Raw genomic sequence first — 14,762 nt, 5'->3', positions numbered from 1 at the left:
GATGCAGCGGGGGTTACAGCATTTTTGGAAGGCTTGGTCACGCGATTATGTGACGCAATTACAGGACCGCAAGAAGTGGCCATTGGTCCTCCCAGACATCGCGATTGGGACCACTCACGAGACAAGATTAGGAATGTTTCTCTTTTCCGATCGATCAGTCACCGATCGTGGTTTTTGTGCGATCGTGCATAGAGAAGACAGTTAGGGTCGGCAAGATCGAATCAGTCTCGATTAGTTATCGCAACAATATACACACGTTTTCGATACCAGCAATAAACACGTTTTTTGTTCCCGCCAAGTGCAACGTGAATTTTATACTTGAGTGAAAAGAATTGCCTGTTCAGCCATAGTTGTCCGCATGAGTAGTGGATAGTATTTCGGAGCGGATATCATCGTTCCTGTTGCTGCTGATTGCTGTCGTTTGCCAGGTTTGGCGAAACAGGTACGTTGGATATAACAGATACACTAGCTTGCCTGGTATTATTTTCAGTTGGCCTCGAAGCGGGTGTTGCAGTACCAATGATGGGACTAGTTGGTGACACGTTGAGGTAGCGGGGCGCGGCGATGGTTGCTACTGGCAGTAGATTCGATGTAGCAGCGGGAAGCGCAGCGGTTGAGTATGATGTGCAGGGTGCTGATAAAATATTCTTAGTAGCTGTATTGTGCGTGGACAAAGAATTAGCGTGGTAGGTGGTGATGATGGGTGCTTGTGACATTAGCGGCATATGCGCATGGGCGATGTCGGTGGTATAGGTGGCTTTGGCGATGGTGGTGGCAGTAGTGGTGACGAGTGCAAAGGGTGCTGGCGGTGTGGCAGCAACTAGAGGCGTAAAAGGAGCTTGTACTGTACAGAATTTATTGGCACTGAAACTAGGTGTGGAGCAACGGATGGAAATGTAGCGGCAGCAGGCATGGTAGCAGTAAGCGCTGAGGTTATAGGCTCTGTAGTACGGAGAGCTGGTTCTCCAGCAGAAGATTCAGCAACGGCAAGTATAGCAGCAGCAGGTATGGCAGCAGTTGGTATAGTAGTAGCAGGTGTAGCAGCAACAGGTGCAGGAGCATTCGACGTGGCAGTGGTAGTAAAATTCGATTCGTCAACAGCAATGTCGTGAGCAGTGGTAGTATCCATTGCTACGTTGTTGGAGGGCAAAACGGAGTTTCCGATGATAGATGCAATCGAAGTGGCCTGCGAGTTATTGCCAAGGTTTACATCTGAAACGACAGAGGCTATAGTATTGGCTAAAACAGATTGGTTGATTGGAACATCAACTCGCGGAATTTTATCAGGTTGCGACAACGAAGGCCTGGAAGTACTACTGGTCCGAGGACGTTTGCATTTAATGAAATGAGGCTTTTTAACTGCGATATCACTTTAGGAGAAATGTAACTTATAACACGCGAATATGGGTAAATATAAACGAGATCGAATCGTAAACACTATCCAATTGGCGGTGGTTGCCAGTTTTTAATGTTGCTACAAATTCAACGAAACTTCACATCTGTTCGACTTTAATGTCACCAAATCTAGTTATAAGTTAGCTATTAGGAATTTTTAATTAATTTAGAAAGTATGTTCTATTTTTTAATAATCTGTGCGGTATCTACCGAAGATCGAACAAATAAATAAATAAATAAAAATTCATATTTTTTTACTATTGCACGGTTCATTTATGTATAAACTTGTTTGAAATATGCAATGCATATAACCAGTTTGAACGCCCAGGGACCAACTAGGACGTGCACTAGTCTTCTCTTAGATGTTATATAGGGCCAGTGAGATCGGAATAATGTACCAGTAGTACTGATCAGAGGTGGGTAAGAAAACCTACCGGTACGTACATTCACCGGTACGGTTGTCAAAATCTCAACACGTGTAAATGAGTGATGCACATCGTATTCGGTTTTGATTTCGTTCTCACGGTAAACAAAGTCAAAACCTCAACCGAGTCTCAATAACTCAATAACTTGATATTCATTCAAAGAGGCTGTTGTCTTTATATCGCCAATAGTAGTATTAATGAAATATTATCAATGTCTGGTTGTGCTGGTTAGGCGATTCTCGAATAATTTCGAGCACATACATTACGTATACATATATCCTTATTATTTCTGTATGGCGCATCGTATTAATACATATATCCTTGCACAGAGGCAATTGCGTGTATGTATGTGTTATTCATATATGGTAAGCAACTCAGACGCAAGTGGGGGAAATTCACTGTTAAACGATTAGGTCCTTATTTACTGAGTGCTGGTAAAACATATTTCTGTTATTGTAGCTGTTACTGTATATCGTTTTGATACATTATGGAGGTTCTCTAGAAGGTTTGTTAGCGAACATTCGAATTAAGAGAACTCTACTACTCAATTATTCAAAAAAACTTAATTCATTGAGAACAGCAACCAACTAACAAGTAGTAAGAACACTTTCATTTAAGGCGAAAGGTTACAGGATCGGCTGCGGCGCTTTCTCGAATTTTTAAAACTTTTACGTAAAAGATATCAACAATCCCTCTCGTGTAAAGTTGCGCAAGGAATTAAGCTATTTTTTGGTATAACTAAAATTTTAAAATTTTGATGATTACTCACGGCTAGCATTTTCTAGTTCGAACCAAAATATCTCCGATATTTTATTCAAAAGTACCCCATATTATTGCATAGGATTGTAGCTTGCTTTGTGTAGAATTTTTTGTTCGCTTACATTACATAGCTACGATGCTTCGTTTTTGAGTTATTCATATTTTAGTAAAGTTGATGAAATACCCATATTTGCAGCCGCATTTCTACCAAATGCCGTATGTCCAGTCTAACTTCAGTGAAAACGAATACAAAGCGCACGCGCATGCAAGATGTCGGTTTTGTGCCAGACCGGACTAAGCGATATTACATTGATACAGAGAAAAACGTGTACAAAAATTGAATCTTTGTATTCTTTACGGTATTATCCGCAATGGATTCATTTCATAATTCATGCTAATGATAATATTTTTCAAATCTGGTGCAAATGAAAGGTAGCTGAAGAAGAAATTCTTGATTCAATCCTATCATCATCTCATCTTTTGAGATTTTGCTGCTTAGTCCTGTCTGACTTTACACCGATTATATAGCAGAATGGTGAAACAGGTAAAAAAACACAAATGACGGTTAGCCGCATGCTACCGCATGGTTGTTTATGGAGAGCCACGTGTTTCCCCATTGATGATTTCTATAGTCTGACTGTTGATTTGAATATTTCATTCTTTCCGATGTGTTATTATAGTTACTAAACTGCTTGGGCGTTCAATAATAAGGAATGCCGTTGAGGTGGAGCTTCCATACTGCATTGTCAGTAGCTTTTCGCAAGTTCTTGAGAGGTGAAAATTTGGTTACCCACCCACTAATGAAGAATAAATAGAGGATAAACTGCTTGCCGGGGAAATAAACGCACAATTCAAATGTTTATATTTATCAGGCTTATGATGTCAACTTGTGAGAATAATAGGTACATAAATTAGTGATTCTCCATTATATGTTCATCCAAGACTGCCTGCTGAAATATGCTTTCTAAAATGTGATTCTGTAAATGTTTGGGAGAAGAATTCTACACTGTATGTTTGAATGAAGAATTTTTCTCCCAAACATTTACACAAAAGGACATTTTAGATAGCATTTTTCAGCATTGTATGCATATGTAGTATTAGTCGTTTGTTCGATCTAGTAAAAGCTTTTGCCAAATCGAGAGAGATTTCGAAAATTGTTGTAGTTTTTAAACATCCGCGTTTGTTTTTGCAGATATATGTTTCCCTACAGCTTATTTATCTGGTAGGGTGATGAATTCGTTATTGTTGCTGGCTTGAATATTTCGAATAGAAATTCGTATAAAGTATGGATTGTTGCAAGTACCGGTCAATCACATTGCTGAAAACCGCCTACAAAGTGTTCACCGCCGCCCATTGAGAAAAATGGGAAATACAGAGCAGGTTTTACTGGGGAATGCATCACAACAAACGAAATATTCTCGATTCGACTAGTCTTTCAAAAATGTTGTAATTACAACGTGCCACCTGTTTATAGATTTCAAAGCCGCATATGATACAATCGATTGTATGTCGCTTCCCAGAATTCCATTTCCCGGAAAACCATTTTCCGGAATGCCATTTCCCAGAAAACCATTCCCCGGAATGTACTATTTCCCGGAATATCATTTCCCGGAATGTCCCATTTCCCGGAATATCGTTTCCCGGAATGTACCATTTCCCGGAATACTATTTTCCGGAATGTACCAATTCCCGGAATACCATTTCCCGGAACGTACTTTTTCTCGGCAATTTGTTATACTATTGAAATCTGAAGTACTTTGAGAACATTTGCATTTAGAACTATGTTGCTACTCAAATATTTGTTTGGTTCCCTTGTCTTTGCTCGCTGATCATGTTAGGGAATTTAAAAAAAAACTAATTCTCATGTATATGTAATTTTATTTGAAATCATTATCAATCAATCGAAGGTCCAGAAAATAGCTTATGCTAAAAGAAGGCGATATCAAAGTCGTAATTTAGTTTAAAATGAATAGCATTTCAAAAATATATTACGAAAATTTTAAAGAAGGCATATGTATTTATTGTATTGAAATCAATAAAATTCTAAAATTATTTCCATTGATTTACTATTGTTCCAAAGAAGGCTAATTCACATAGAAATGTTTAATGCGAAGTGAAATTTAAAATAACTGAAGGCGTTTTCAATGCACTGTTACTGTAAACAAATATTAGTGCGAATAAAAATCAATAAAAGTCCAAGCGTATTTTCAGAGAAACTTCATATAGATAAAAATAACATTCTACATAAAAATCCAAAGAAGATTGCATATTTTTAAGAAGGCAGCATCTCAGACAGATACATTCACAATCTATAAAATTTCAAAGGTTCCAAAAATATTTATAACTGAATTTTAGGAAATATTTATATTTTTTCGTTACCTTTTACCTAATCTTCAGAAAAATCAATCAACGTATTCAGGGCATTTTTAGAGTACTAATGATTGGTTATCATAAAAATGTTGCCAACGTTGTGGAAAACGCTGCCTTTTCAATTTCAAAGATGCTGCAATTCAAGGCGTTCTAAATTGATCGTTACGAATTTAAACCATTATAAAGTACGGTATAAGCATATTTTTCTTTGCGTAATAAGGAGATGAATCATGATCCCAAAATGGGATCCATAATACGACTTATGCAGCACCAAAAAATATTAATTTTAAGTAATTTGTTCAGCATTTTCCCGCCAGCACGTTTTTTTTTATCCGAGCCCGAAATCTATCTCCTGTAATGTTTGACCTAGTGTCAAAAACTAAAGTTTTTTTCGATTCCTTAGAACGATAGAAAGTGACTTACGTAGGATTTTTTTTCGCTATTTTAATTTTACGCGAAACGCTGAAAATATCATTAAAATCAACAATCAACTTCATTGCTTTCGTTTCTCTTAGTCTTAAATTTACCGAAAATAGCCAAGAAAATCGATTCAGACATAATTTATCAACTAAAATCCTTCGTACGTTGCTGGAGAAATTAATTTAGAATATTCTGTGAATATTTCAAAGCCCGTGGTTTGACGTGGATTTAAAAAAAACGCGTTTGAAGTTTTTAGTCCGCTTGGAGTTTACCTAAAAACGATAGGACAGAATTGATAATATATACAATTAGGTATTCTGTTCGCCTTCCATTTTCTGTTATATCATTTTATTTCAATAACAAAATTTTCAAATCTTAAAAATTCTACAGTGGTGTATTATGCTTTTCATCGAAGATTACCACGCGACGGAATCGATTCAAAATAGTAAAAGAATTGAAAATATACCATTTTAACTAAATCCGCAAAATTTGGAACAAATATCAGGCAAAATATAGGGCCTGTTAGTCAGGATGTAGACGGTCATGAATTTATTCACCCCTTCACTACCAGCGGTGGGAAAATTGGAAAGTATTTGTCATTTATTTACTTTTTATTCCCCACACGATTTTTTTTTAAATCCTTCCAAGTTTCTTTTTGGTTCAAAACCAAAAGCCGTCCGTAAGCTGTTCACATTAATTATTTTAATTAATCATTAGATTGATTAAAATAATTTTTCCTAACATCGCGGAATCGAAAAGATTAAATCTTTAAAATGGCAGTTTTCCAAGCTTATCGCTATCTTGTTTTTTTACCGCAATAACCACTCGATCAAAAAAAAATTTCAAACAATTTTCAAACAATTTTTAAACAACTTTTCAAACAACTTTTCATGTTCTAAAGTAGGTAAAATCTCCTAGAACACAATTAGCTGCATAGCAGTTCTTCTAAAAATAAGTTTGGTCGGTGAGGTACGAGTTTTTTTTTATTTTCCAGGAAATGGTATTCCGCGAAATGGTTTTTCCGGGAAATGATACATTCCGGGAAATAGTTTTCCGAGAAACGATATTCCGGGATATGGTACATTCCGGGAAATAGTTTTCCGGGAAATGGAATTCCGGGGAATGGTATTCCGGGAAATGACGCACAACCGATGCAATCGATTGAGATCATCTATGGGATCTAATACACGAATATGTGTTTCTAGCTAAACCGACATATTTGATCAAATCGACTATGGATCGAGTGATGTGTTACGTCCGAGTATCGGGGACACTATCAAGTTCTTTTGAAACTCAGAAAGGACTACGGCAAAGTTGTGGAGCCTCTTATCTAATGTTTAATATCTTCTTGAAAAAATGCGGCAATAAATTGTAATTAATATGTACACGAGAGCAAGAGGCTCGAAGGAAGAAACATTACACCTTATGCTCATATGCTCGGTTCTAAACCTTGAACACTCCAATAACCAGACCTCGAAAGCGAAATTTCCAACTCGTTACATCTTAGCAGTTTAGAAAATATTTCAAGCTACTATTTTTTGGGCTATCTAGACTACTGTATTACTACTACTGCATTTAGATACGACCAAAGTTCAATTTTCTACGACTAAACAGTCGGTGCAAGTACTACAAAACACTGAAAATTACAATTATGTAGAAGAATTCGAATCTATCGTGAATAACCATGAATGATATAACCTTAAATTATTTGTATGTGAGCGAAACATTTCTAGAACACCGTTGATAGTTTCCCATGTAAGGAACAAAAATATCTTCACAATACAATACAGAAAATTTATCTTCACTGGATTTATTATGAAATTAGTATGTATATGAGTGACACATTTCTAGACTATTGCTGATAGTTTTAACTCAATGAGCTTCATATATAGTTCAGAAAATTTTCTTATTTTCAATTCAGATTTGTTATTTGGCCGAGTCTCATATACCAATCGACTATGTGTGTTTTTTGTTTTTGTTTTTAGAGGATAGCAAAAAACTTCCAAAAAAGCCATGAGACTGCAATAAAAAAAATATACAAAACTCTAACGTCTCAGGGAACTGGTTTGTCTAGCAACCTGAATCGCCAAAAACCACTACTCTTGCCCAAAACCTGAGTCCTCCCCGGCACTACCTTACGTAATTACTTCGGGGAGGGGTTTTTTATGAGCATAACACCCACTCTAATTCCACTACTTAGCAGTTAGTTCCTTCAGTAGGGTTACAGCACTACTCCTCGACGGTGATGTGTTCTTCACCATCAACACAGACTGCATGGTAGTCAGAAAGTTAGCAGTGGGTCGAAACTGTATGCTCTTCCCCTACGAAGACAATCTGAGCGGCAAACTTCAGAGTGTCTAATTTACCTAGCCCTTCCCTTGTGCCACTCTGCACCGAAACTTTCTTCTCGTACCATTCAGCGCCACTTACTCGTTCAGCTCGGGACTTGTTCGCAAACTACTCGGTCCAGTTGGATCTGGCCTACTCCGAAGGAGAATTCCTAGGCGAGATTCTCCCGATACCGAGCGGTAGATTTCTCCCGATGATGATGTTCGTTTCCGTGAGCCAATTAGCTCCCCGCTTTGATCCGATCTACTCGATGTAGCCCCGGCGATGGACCTAGCCTACTCTACAGAACAGCCAGTAGGTGCTAAAGTCCATCCAGCGATTCCGGGCGGAGCTCAGCTTCCGGTTCACTGGCGCCCCAATGATCCATTGCTAGCTATTCAACGCGGTCTGATCCCCGGCTGTGCATCTACCCTACTCACGAGCTATCCGGTAGGGTGTTAAGGTCGGTCCGGCGATTCCGGTTAAGTCTGACGTCCGTATCACTGGCGCCCAGATGACTAGAACCCGGTTCTACGTTGCGTACTACTCAATTGGTCCCCGGCGGGGGACCTAATCTACACCAACGGAGAGTTCCCCTGCGGCGGAATATCTCTCGAATCCCAATTTGTGGTTCCACGGCGACTTTCTAGTCAAGGTCGCTACTTTGTTGGTCCATTCGCCACTTCCTCTGCATCTCGGAGAGTATACTCGTAACCACTCTGCGGACAGCGTCCCAGGTATGCTCGTCGTGGCTCATCTCTTCGACGACACTGTCAACTATCACACCCTACGAAAACTTCTTCAAACCTAGACCACGTGTTCCGGTGTCTCTGCACGTTTACACACTCCGGGCAAAGGAGTGACGAAGCATGTCCAAACCGGTGCAAGTACTTCCGGAAGCATACGTGCCCGTACAAAATCTGCATCAAATGTAAGTTCACATCTCCATGCTTCCTATGCACCTAAGCTGTCACATTTAGGATTAGTCCTCAGCCATAGTGATGCATTTTCGGGATCATGCCGGCGTTACTACCTCCGACGATATTGTTATGTAACCACTCGCGACTCGTACGGGCATCAGCCGGAATGTCCTGTTCAGCTTTTCACGGCTCCGTTTGGTTTGCAGCGCAGCACCCCAGGGAACCCCATATCGAAGTATCGATGACGAAACGGTAGATAGCAGACGTCCTTTGCTGCTTTCGGACAGCCGAAGTTTGGCATGATTCTCGCTATTGCTTTTGTTGCCCTCGCCGAATTTTCGCAGGCGTAGTCGACGTGGTTGTTGAAACTCAATCAGTCGACGGTTATCACACCAAATTGCCACAGTGCACAGTGGTCCCAAAAAGCAAAAAAGGGGCTTTTAGATTGCATCAAAACTGTTGACTATAGTAATGAGAAAGTTGCTTGAATTGATGATTAATCCCCCTAGTAGTGAGTTACGAAATTTATTTTCTTCAATAATTCAGATAGATAAACACTTACTTCAGCAAACTAGTGGAGACACTCATTGCAAAAATTTTACCTGAAGACTTCAACTCTCTAGCTTTTATGCTTTTTGAGATATAGGGCATTATTTGTGAAAGGCCCCTTAAAAGCAGTTTTTAAATCATAAGTTTTCTTCTAGATTTTTTCCACTATATAAATGTTCTAGAACATTGTTTAGACTGTTAAACGGCATTACTTTGCCAAAGACGGAAACTTGATATCGCTAGTATGTGAGGAGATATTCACGTTTCTTGATTGAAAACAGCTCTTTTTCCAATGCGGATAACTTTTAAGCGGGCAACAACGAGCAAACCACTCGATAAACAAATTAAAATTGTAAGAAAAGCACAACCAATGTTGGAAAAACCAGATCTCCCCAAGGTGTCCCTCTATGGAAATACTCGAGTTGAAGTTTGTCTCATTCCGTCATCAATTACATTACTATATATTACTATTATTTCTGAAATGAAGGGTTAAAGTCGCAATAATTAGCCTTTCTTACTTTTATTGGCACGTCTTAAGTAAATCGAAAGTTACAGTTGTTTAACAACTTAATACATACGTCTGACATTAGAAACTGACAATTCCGTTGCGCCTACTTCATAACAATGGCGCAAGTGCAACAAAATGGAAAATAGGGGAACATGCATTTGATGACGGAATGAGACAAACTTCAACTCGAGTATTTCCATAGAGGGCCGCCTTGGGGAGATCTGGTTTTCCCTGCATTGGTTGTGCTTTTCTTGCACTTTAATTTGTTTACCGAGAAGTTTGCCCGTTTAAAAGTTATCGGTGTTGGAAAAAGAGCTATTTTCAATCAAGAAACTTTAGTCTAAACAATGCTCTAGAACATTTATATAGTGGAAAAAATTCTAGAAGAAAACTTATGACGAAAAAACTGCTTTTAAGGGGCATTTCACAAATAATGCCCTATATATCAAAAAGCATAAAATCTAGAGAGTTTAAGTCTTCAGGTAAAATGTTTGCAATGAGTTTCTCCACTAGTTTACTGAAGTAAGTGTTTGTCTATCTGAATTATTGCAGAAAATAAATTTCGTTACTTACTACTAGAGGGATTAATCATCAGTCCGATAAGACAGAAAGAAGGGGAGTTTTTTCTTCAAGACACCACATTGCTAAAGTCAACAGTTTTGATGCAATCTAAAAAAAAACCCTTTTTTGCTCTTTGGGACCACAGTGCAGTGCACGCTTCGATGCAATCACGTGACCTCAACGGTGATCTGCATCCGCTATACCGCTTTGCAGTTGCTGACCAACAACTTGTGGTGAGCTATTTGCAGCTTGATCCCATTCATCCAGCTCTCGATCGCGTCTATTGTCTCCGTCACCGCCAACTCCACTTCTTCAAGTGTCTCACCCATCACCGTTAGTTACATGTCGTCCGCGAAATCCAAGATTTTCACTTTCCTGGGCAGCCGCAGAGTTATGACCCCATCGTACATCCCGTTCCAAAGAGTTGGACCAAGAATGGAGCCTTGAGGAACGCCCGCTGTGACTCGCATTGACTTCTGCACTTCGCCAGTCTTATAGCAGCTCTCTGCTCTAGAAGTAGCTCTTCAGGGTCTGGCGTAGAGAGTTGGAAACCCTCATTCTGTGCAGTGCTGCAGCGATGGCTTCCCAGCTGGCGCTGGTAAATGCATTCTTAACATCTATCGTGACTACAGCAATCTCCTCTTCACTTCTATTTAGATACCTTCTCAGAACTCTTGAGCACTGTCTGAATTGCATCCACTGACAATGCTCCTTGGCGCAATCCGAGCTGCATCTTGGACAGTCCGCGCTTCTCCTTTGTGCCATTTTTTTTTAGAAACCAGTTTCTAGATTTAGGAAATAAACGAAACAACGTAAATTTCAATAACAAAATTCAGTAACTGTTTTTGCCTTTCTCATATAGAAATGTTATGCAATCACTATAAAAATCGTCAACCTAATCCCGGCCCAAATGTTTTGATATATATATAGGCTTAGGTAGGACTATGCAATGAGGGGTTGCTACTTTAAAATTAAAACTAGTTTGAAATTTGTTAGCAAGTTGAAAATTTTCGGCAGGATCCAGACCCCTCGGATCTTCCTCCTTGATCCGCCGCTAGTTTCAAGCGATGTTTCAGTGTCGACACATAGTATCTCAAGATCTTGGCTGTATGTATGTGCAAATCGTACTGACTATGTAATATATATTTCCATCATTGTATTGAACATAATCAACCATGGAATCGTAGTTTAGACAAATGAGAAAGACACAATAGCACCACTAGGTGGATTAAAACAGATTTTTTTTATTCAGTTCGTTTATTTGATAGGCACAAATGCGTTAGCTTAGCGGTGCCAAATTTATTTTTTTACATTTTTGATATCTTAAAACTAGAAGGCTACAAATTTTAAATATTTTTTACAATAAGGGGGATTTTTACAGCAATCTTAAAGCTAGAAATGCAATGCTATAAGAAAGAATACAATAGGCTTTCAGAATGTTTTTAAATTAAGAATACAGTTTGAAAGGGGAATAAGTTTTTATGAGAAATTGAACAGCTATCTTAAAACAAGGAATGCAGTTCGATATACAAGGTGGTAAAGAATATTTTGATGACAAAAATACAACTATCTAAAAACTAGGAATACAGAATGCAAATGTGGATTATTTCCAACATCGGTGTTGCAGTAGTTATATCAGGGACAGAAGAGAGTAGGCGGATATGTTGACAGGTAAGAAGACCAAACTTGCCACTTTTAGGCAAACGGGAGATCAGCGACATGCCAGACGTCAAGGCCCAGGTTGATGAGTGGGATTCATCGGACCTGCGAAATCGGGTCGCTTTCGCCTTGCGTGGTAAAGGCGACGGCGGTCACATAATGGCACTCTGATGCTGATCGGTTCCACAAGGCAGGACAGGGAACTTCTAAAAACGAGAAATAAAAAAAGAGGGGCTAAATTGGCATATTTATCGTTTTTATGAAAATATAAATAAGGGACATAAAGGGAAGATCGCGATTTGCCAGCATATCCCGAACTGGAACATTGGGTGGTCTACCTAGGGCCCGAAGGGAATCTTTTAACTGAGACCTGGCGTCATAATACCCGGTCCATACCCAGACAACGTGCTCGATGTCGTGATAGCCCTCGTCACAAGCCACAGACTGCTCTCCGCAAGCCCAATACGCCGCAAATGCGCATCCAAGGTGTAGTGGTTGGACATAAACCGGGACATAACACGAATAAAATCCCGATCCACATCAATCCCCCTGAACCAAGACTTCGTTGATACCTTTGGGATAATGGAATGCAGCCACCGTCCAAGTTCACCATTGCTCCACAAGGTTTGCCAACTGTTGAGTGTCCTTTGATGACAAATACTAAAAAAATCGTTGAAGCAGATTGGTCTTTCGTATATGTATATCGTAAAGAGTCGGCCTTTTTATTGCCCGGGATAGAGCAATGAGATGGGACCCAAACAAAGATAATCTGGTAAGATTTTTTAGATAACGTATACAAGGACTCCCGTATCTTCCCCAGAAAATACGAGAATTGCTTTTTGGGTTTCATCGCACGAAGAGCCTCGATAGAGCTGAGGCTTTCCGAAATGATGAAGTAGTGAGCTGTGGGCAGAGTGTCGCTGATCCCATAGGTGTACCGAATTGCAGCTAACTCTGCGACGTAAACTGAAGCGGGATCATTGAGTCGTCGACTTCTCGGAATTTATTATAAAATATATTGGGGATCACTTACGGGCTTATATGGTCCAGGATTCCACGATCCTTCGTGTATGTGTCGAAGAATACAGTAGAATCAGAAATATTTTTGAGACGGACGCGGTTGGGATTATACGAAAAAGGATTGACGCGCTGTGCCATGTAGTCGAAGTACAAGGACATAAATCGGGTTTGAGAATTAAGCTCGCCGAGCCTCTCGAAGTTTCCAATCACCAACGAGTTCAGAATGTCGCATCGGATGAGCAATCGATATAAGAGTTTCCAAAATCGATTTTCCAGTGTGAGAACGCCCTCCAGCACTACAAGACTCATCGTATTGGTCGAGTGCATGCAACCCAAGGCAATGCGCAAGCAACGATACTGGATTCTCTCCAGTTTGATGAAGTGTATGTTCGAGGCAAAGCGGAAACAGAAACACCCCCAAATCGGTAGCCTTGGGCGCTGTAACAGAGACCAGCCCGTCGCACAGTGATCATCTTCCATACAAAAGCCGAACAAACCCTCAAAAGTGGCCCGAATTTGATGAAAACGTCAAATTGGGGTAATTTTGTCGTACAGAATTCATATTTGATTTTTTTATTTTTATTTTTATCTCAAAATTTTGGTACTTAGGGTGGTTCGAAAATTCAACATTAACGAATATGGAGGTGCACAATATATGAAAATTCATTTTCAAAAAAATTGGTGTGGTGAATTTTTAGCAGAATACACATTTTTTCATTTGTTGATAATGCTGGTAGACATTCATAAATTATATTTCATACCTTCGGGAATCAAACACAATCATGCGTCTCCTTCAGACATATAATGAAAAATCACATTTTTTCATACCCTCGGGGCAAAAAGAAGCAAAACAGGACAAAAAACCTAAAAAGGAACCTTCGATCATACACTTCATCAAACTGGAGAGAATCCAGTATCGTTGCTTGCGCATTGCCTTGGATTGCATGCACTCGACCAATACGATGAGTCTCGTAGTGCTGGAGGGCGTTCTCCCGCTGGAATACCGATTTTGGGAACTCTCATATCGATTGAACGGCTGTGATAAAAGTTATGGGCAGATTCCCCATTCAAGAAGTGGTAGAACGCTCATATGAGGGCTTCGTGATCGCCAAAATCAACGGCGTCTTCGTGTGTAGCTATTACGCTCCTCCAAGGTGGACGGTAAAGCAGTTCAGCCTAATGCTGGAGCAGTTAACCGAGTAGTTGATCGGTCGGAAGCCGGTAGTCATTGGTGGTTACTTTAACGCCTGGGGCTTGGAGAGTAACCTGAGAGACTTAAAAAATCAGATTGCCCCAAAGAGCTGTGACGAGAAGTAGACGCTTATCCCTGGGGGGACGTGTACCTAGTCGTGATGGCGAAAATGAAGGGTTTGAGGACGCCAGCCAAAATGTGCCCGAGTAAGCTGAATATAGTTATCGAGGGTCTTTTCCCGAAACATGATACAACTATCTGGCCACCAACACCATTCGGCGAAGAAGAAGGAGCACACATGGACGATCGATCGGTAAGTAACGATGAGCTCGACAAAGCATCGAAGTGTCTGAAATCAAAGAAAGCCCCCGGTCCGGATAGAACACCAAACGTGGCGCTGAAAGCTGCGATCCTGGTTTATCCGGACGTGTTCAGGATGGTGCTGCAGAAGTGTTTAAATAAAGGTTCCCCGAAATTTGGAAGGTATAGAAGCTGGTACTGCAGCCACCGGACGATCCGGCCTCTCATGTCTACTGGATACACTCGGAAAATTCCTGGAAAGAATCATCCTTAACAGGTTGATGAAATGCACGGAGGGAGAGCGCGGACTAACTAAGAGGCAGCAATTCTAACAATGTTTAAGAGTACTGAGAAGG

General features: G+C 40.0%; 1 protein-coding gene across 1 annotated transcript; it reads right to left on the bottom strand.

Annotated features, from left to right (window-relative positions):
- Positions 1 to 389: 389 nt before the first annotated feature.
- LOC131687673 (mucin-7-like) lies at positions 390 to 1,129 on the bottom strand. Its single transcript, XM_058971771.1, has 2 exons — positions 942 to 1,129; positions 390 to 870 (listed from the first exon to the last, which is right to left on the bottom strand). Exons 1-2 carry the CDS (start codon positions 1,127 to 1,129, stop codon positions 390 to 392), a joined length of 669 nt encoding a protein of 222 aa, XP_058827754.1.
- Positions 1,130 to 14,762: the final 13,633 nt, after the last annotated feature.

The sequence above is a fragment of the Topomyia yanbarensis genome, chromosome 3 (assembly GCF_030247195.1).
Source record: "Topomyia yanbarensis strain Yona2022 chromosome 3, ASM3024719v1, whole genome shotgun sequence".
Classification (NCBI taxonomy): Eukaryota; Metazoa; Arthropoda; class Insecta; order Diptera; family Culicidae; genus Topomyia; species Topomyia yanbarensis.
This window is presented reverse-complemented; position numbering and strand designations above follow the sequence as displayed.

What these genes read in the sequence shown, in the direction of transcription:
- LOC131687673 (XM_058971771.1), bottom strand. Translation starts at nt 1,129, where the DNA reads ATGGATACTACCACTGCTCACGACATTGCTGTTGACGAATCGAATTTT. An exon ending in CCAGCTCTCCGTACTACAGA is followed by an intron (nt 871 to 941) that starts GCCTATAACCTC and finishes CTCCACACCTAG; the next exon opens with TTTCAGTGCCAATAAATTCT.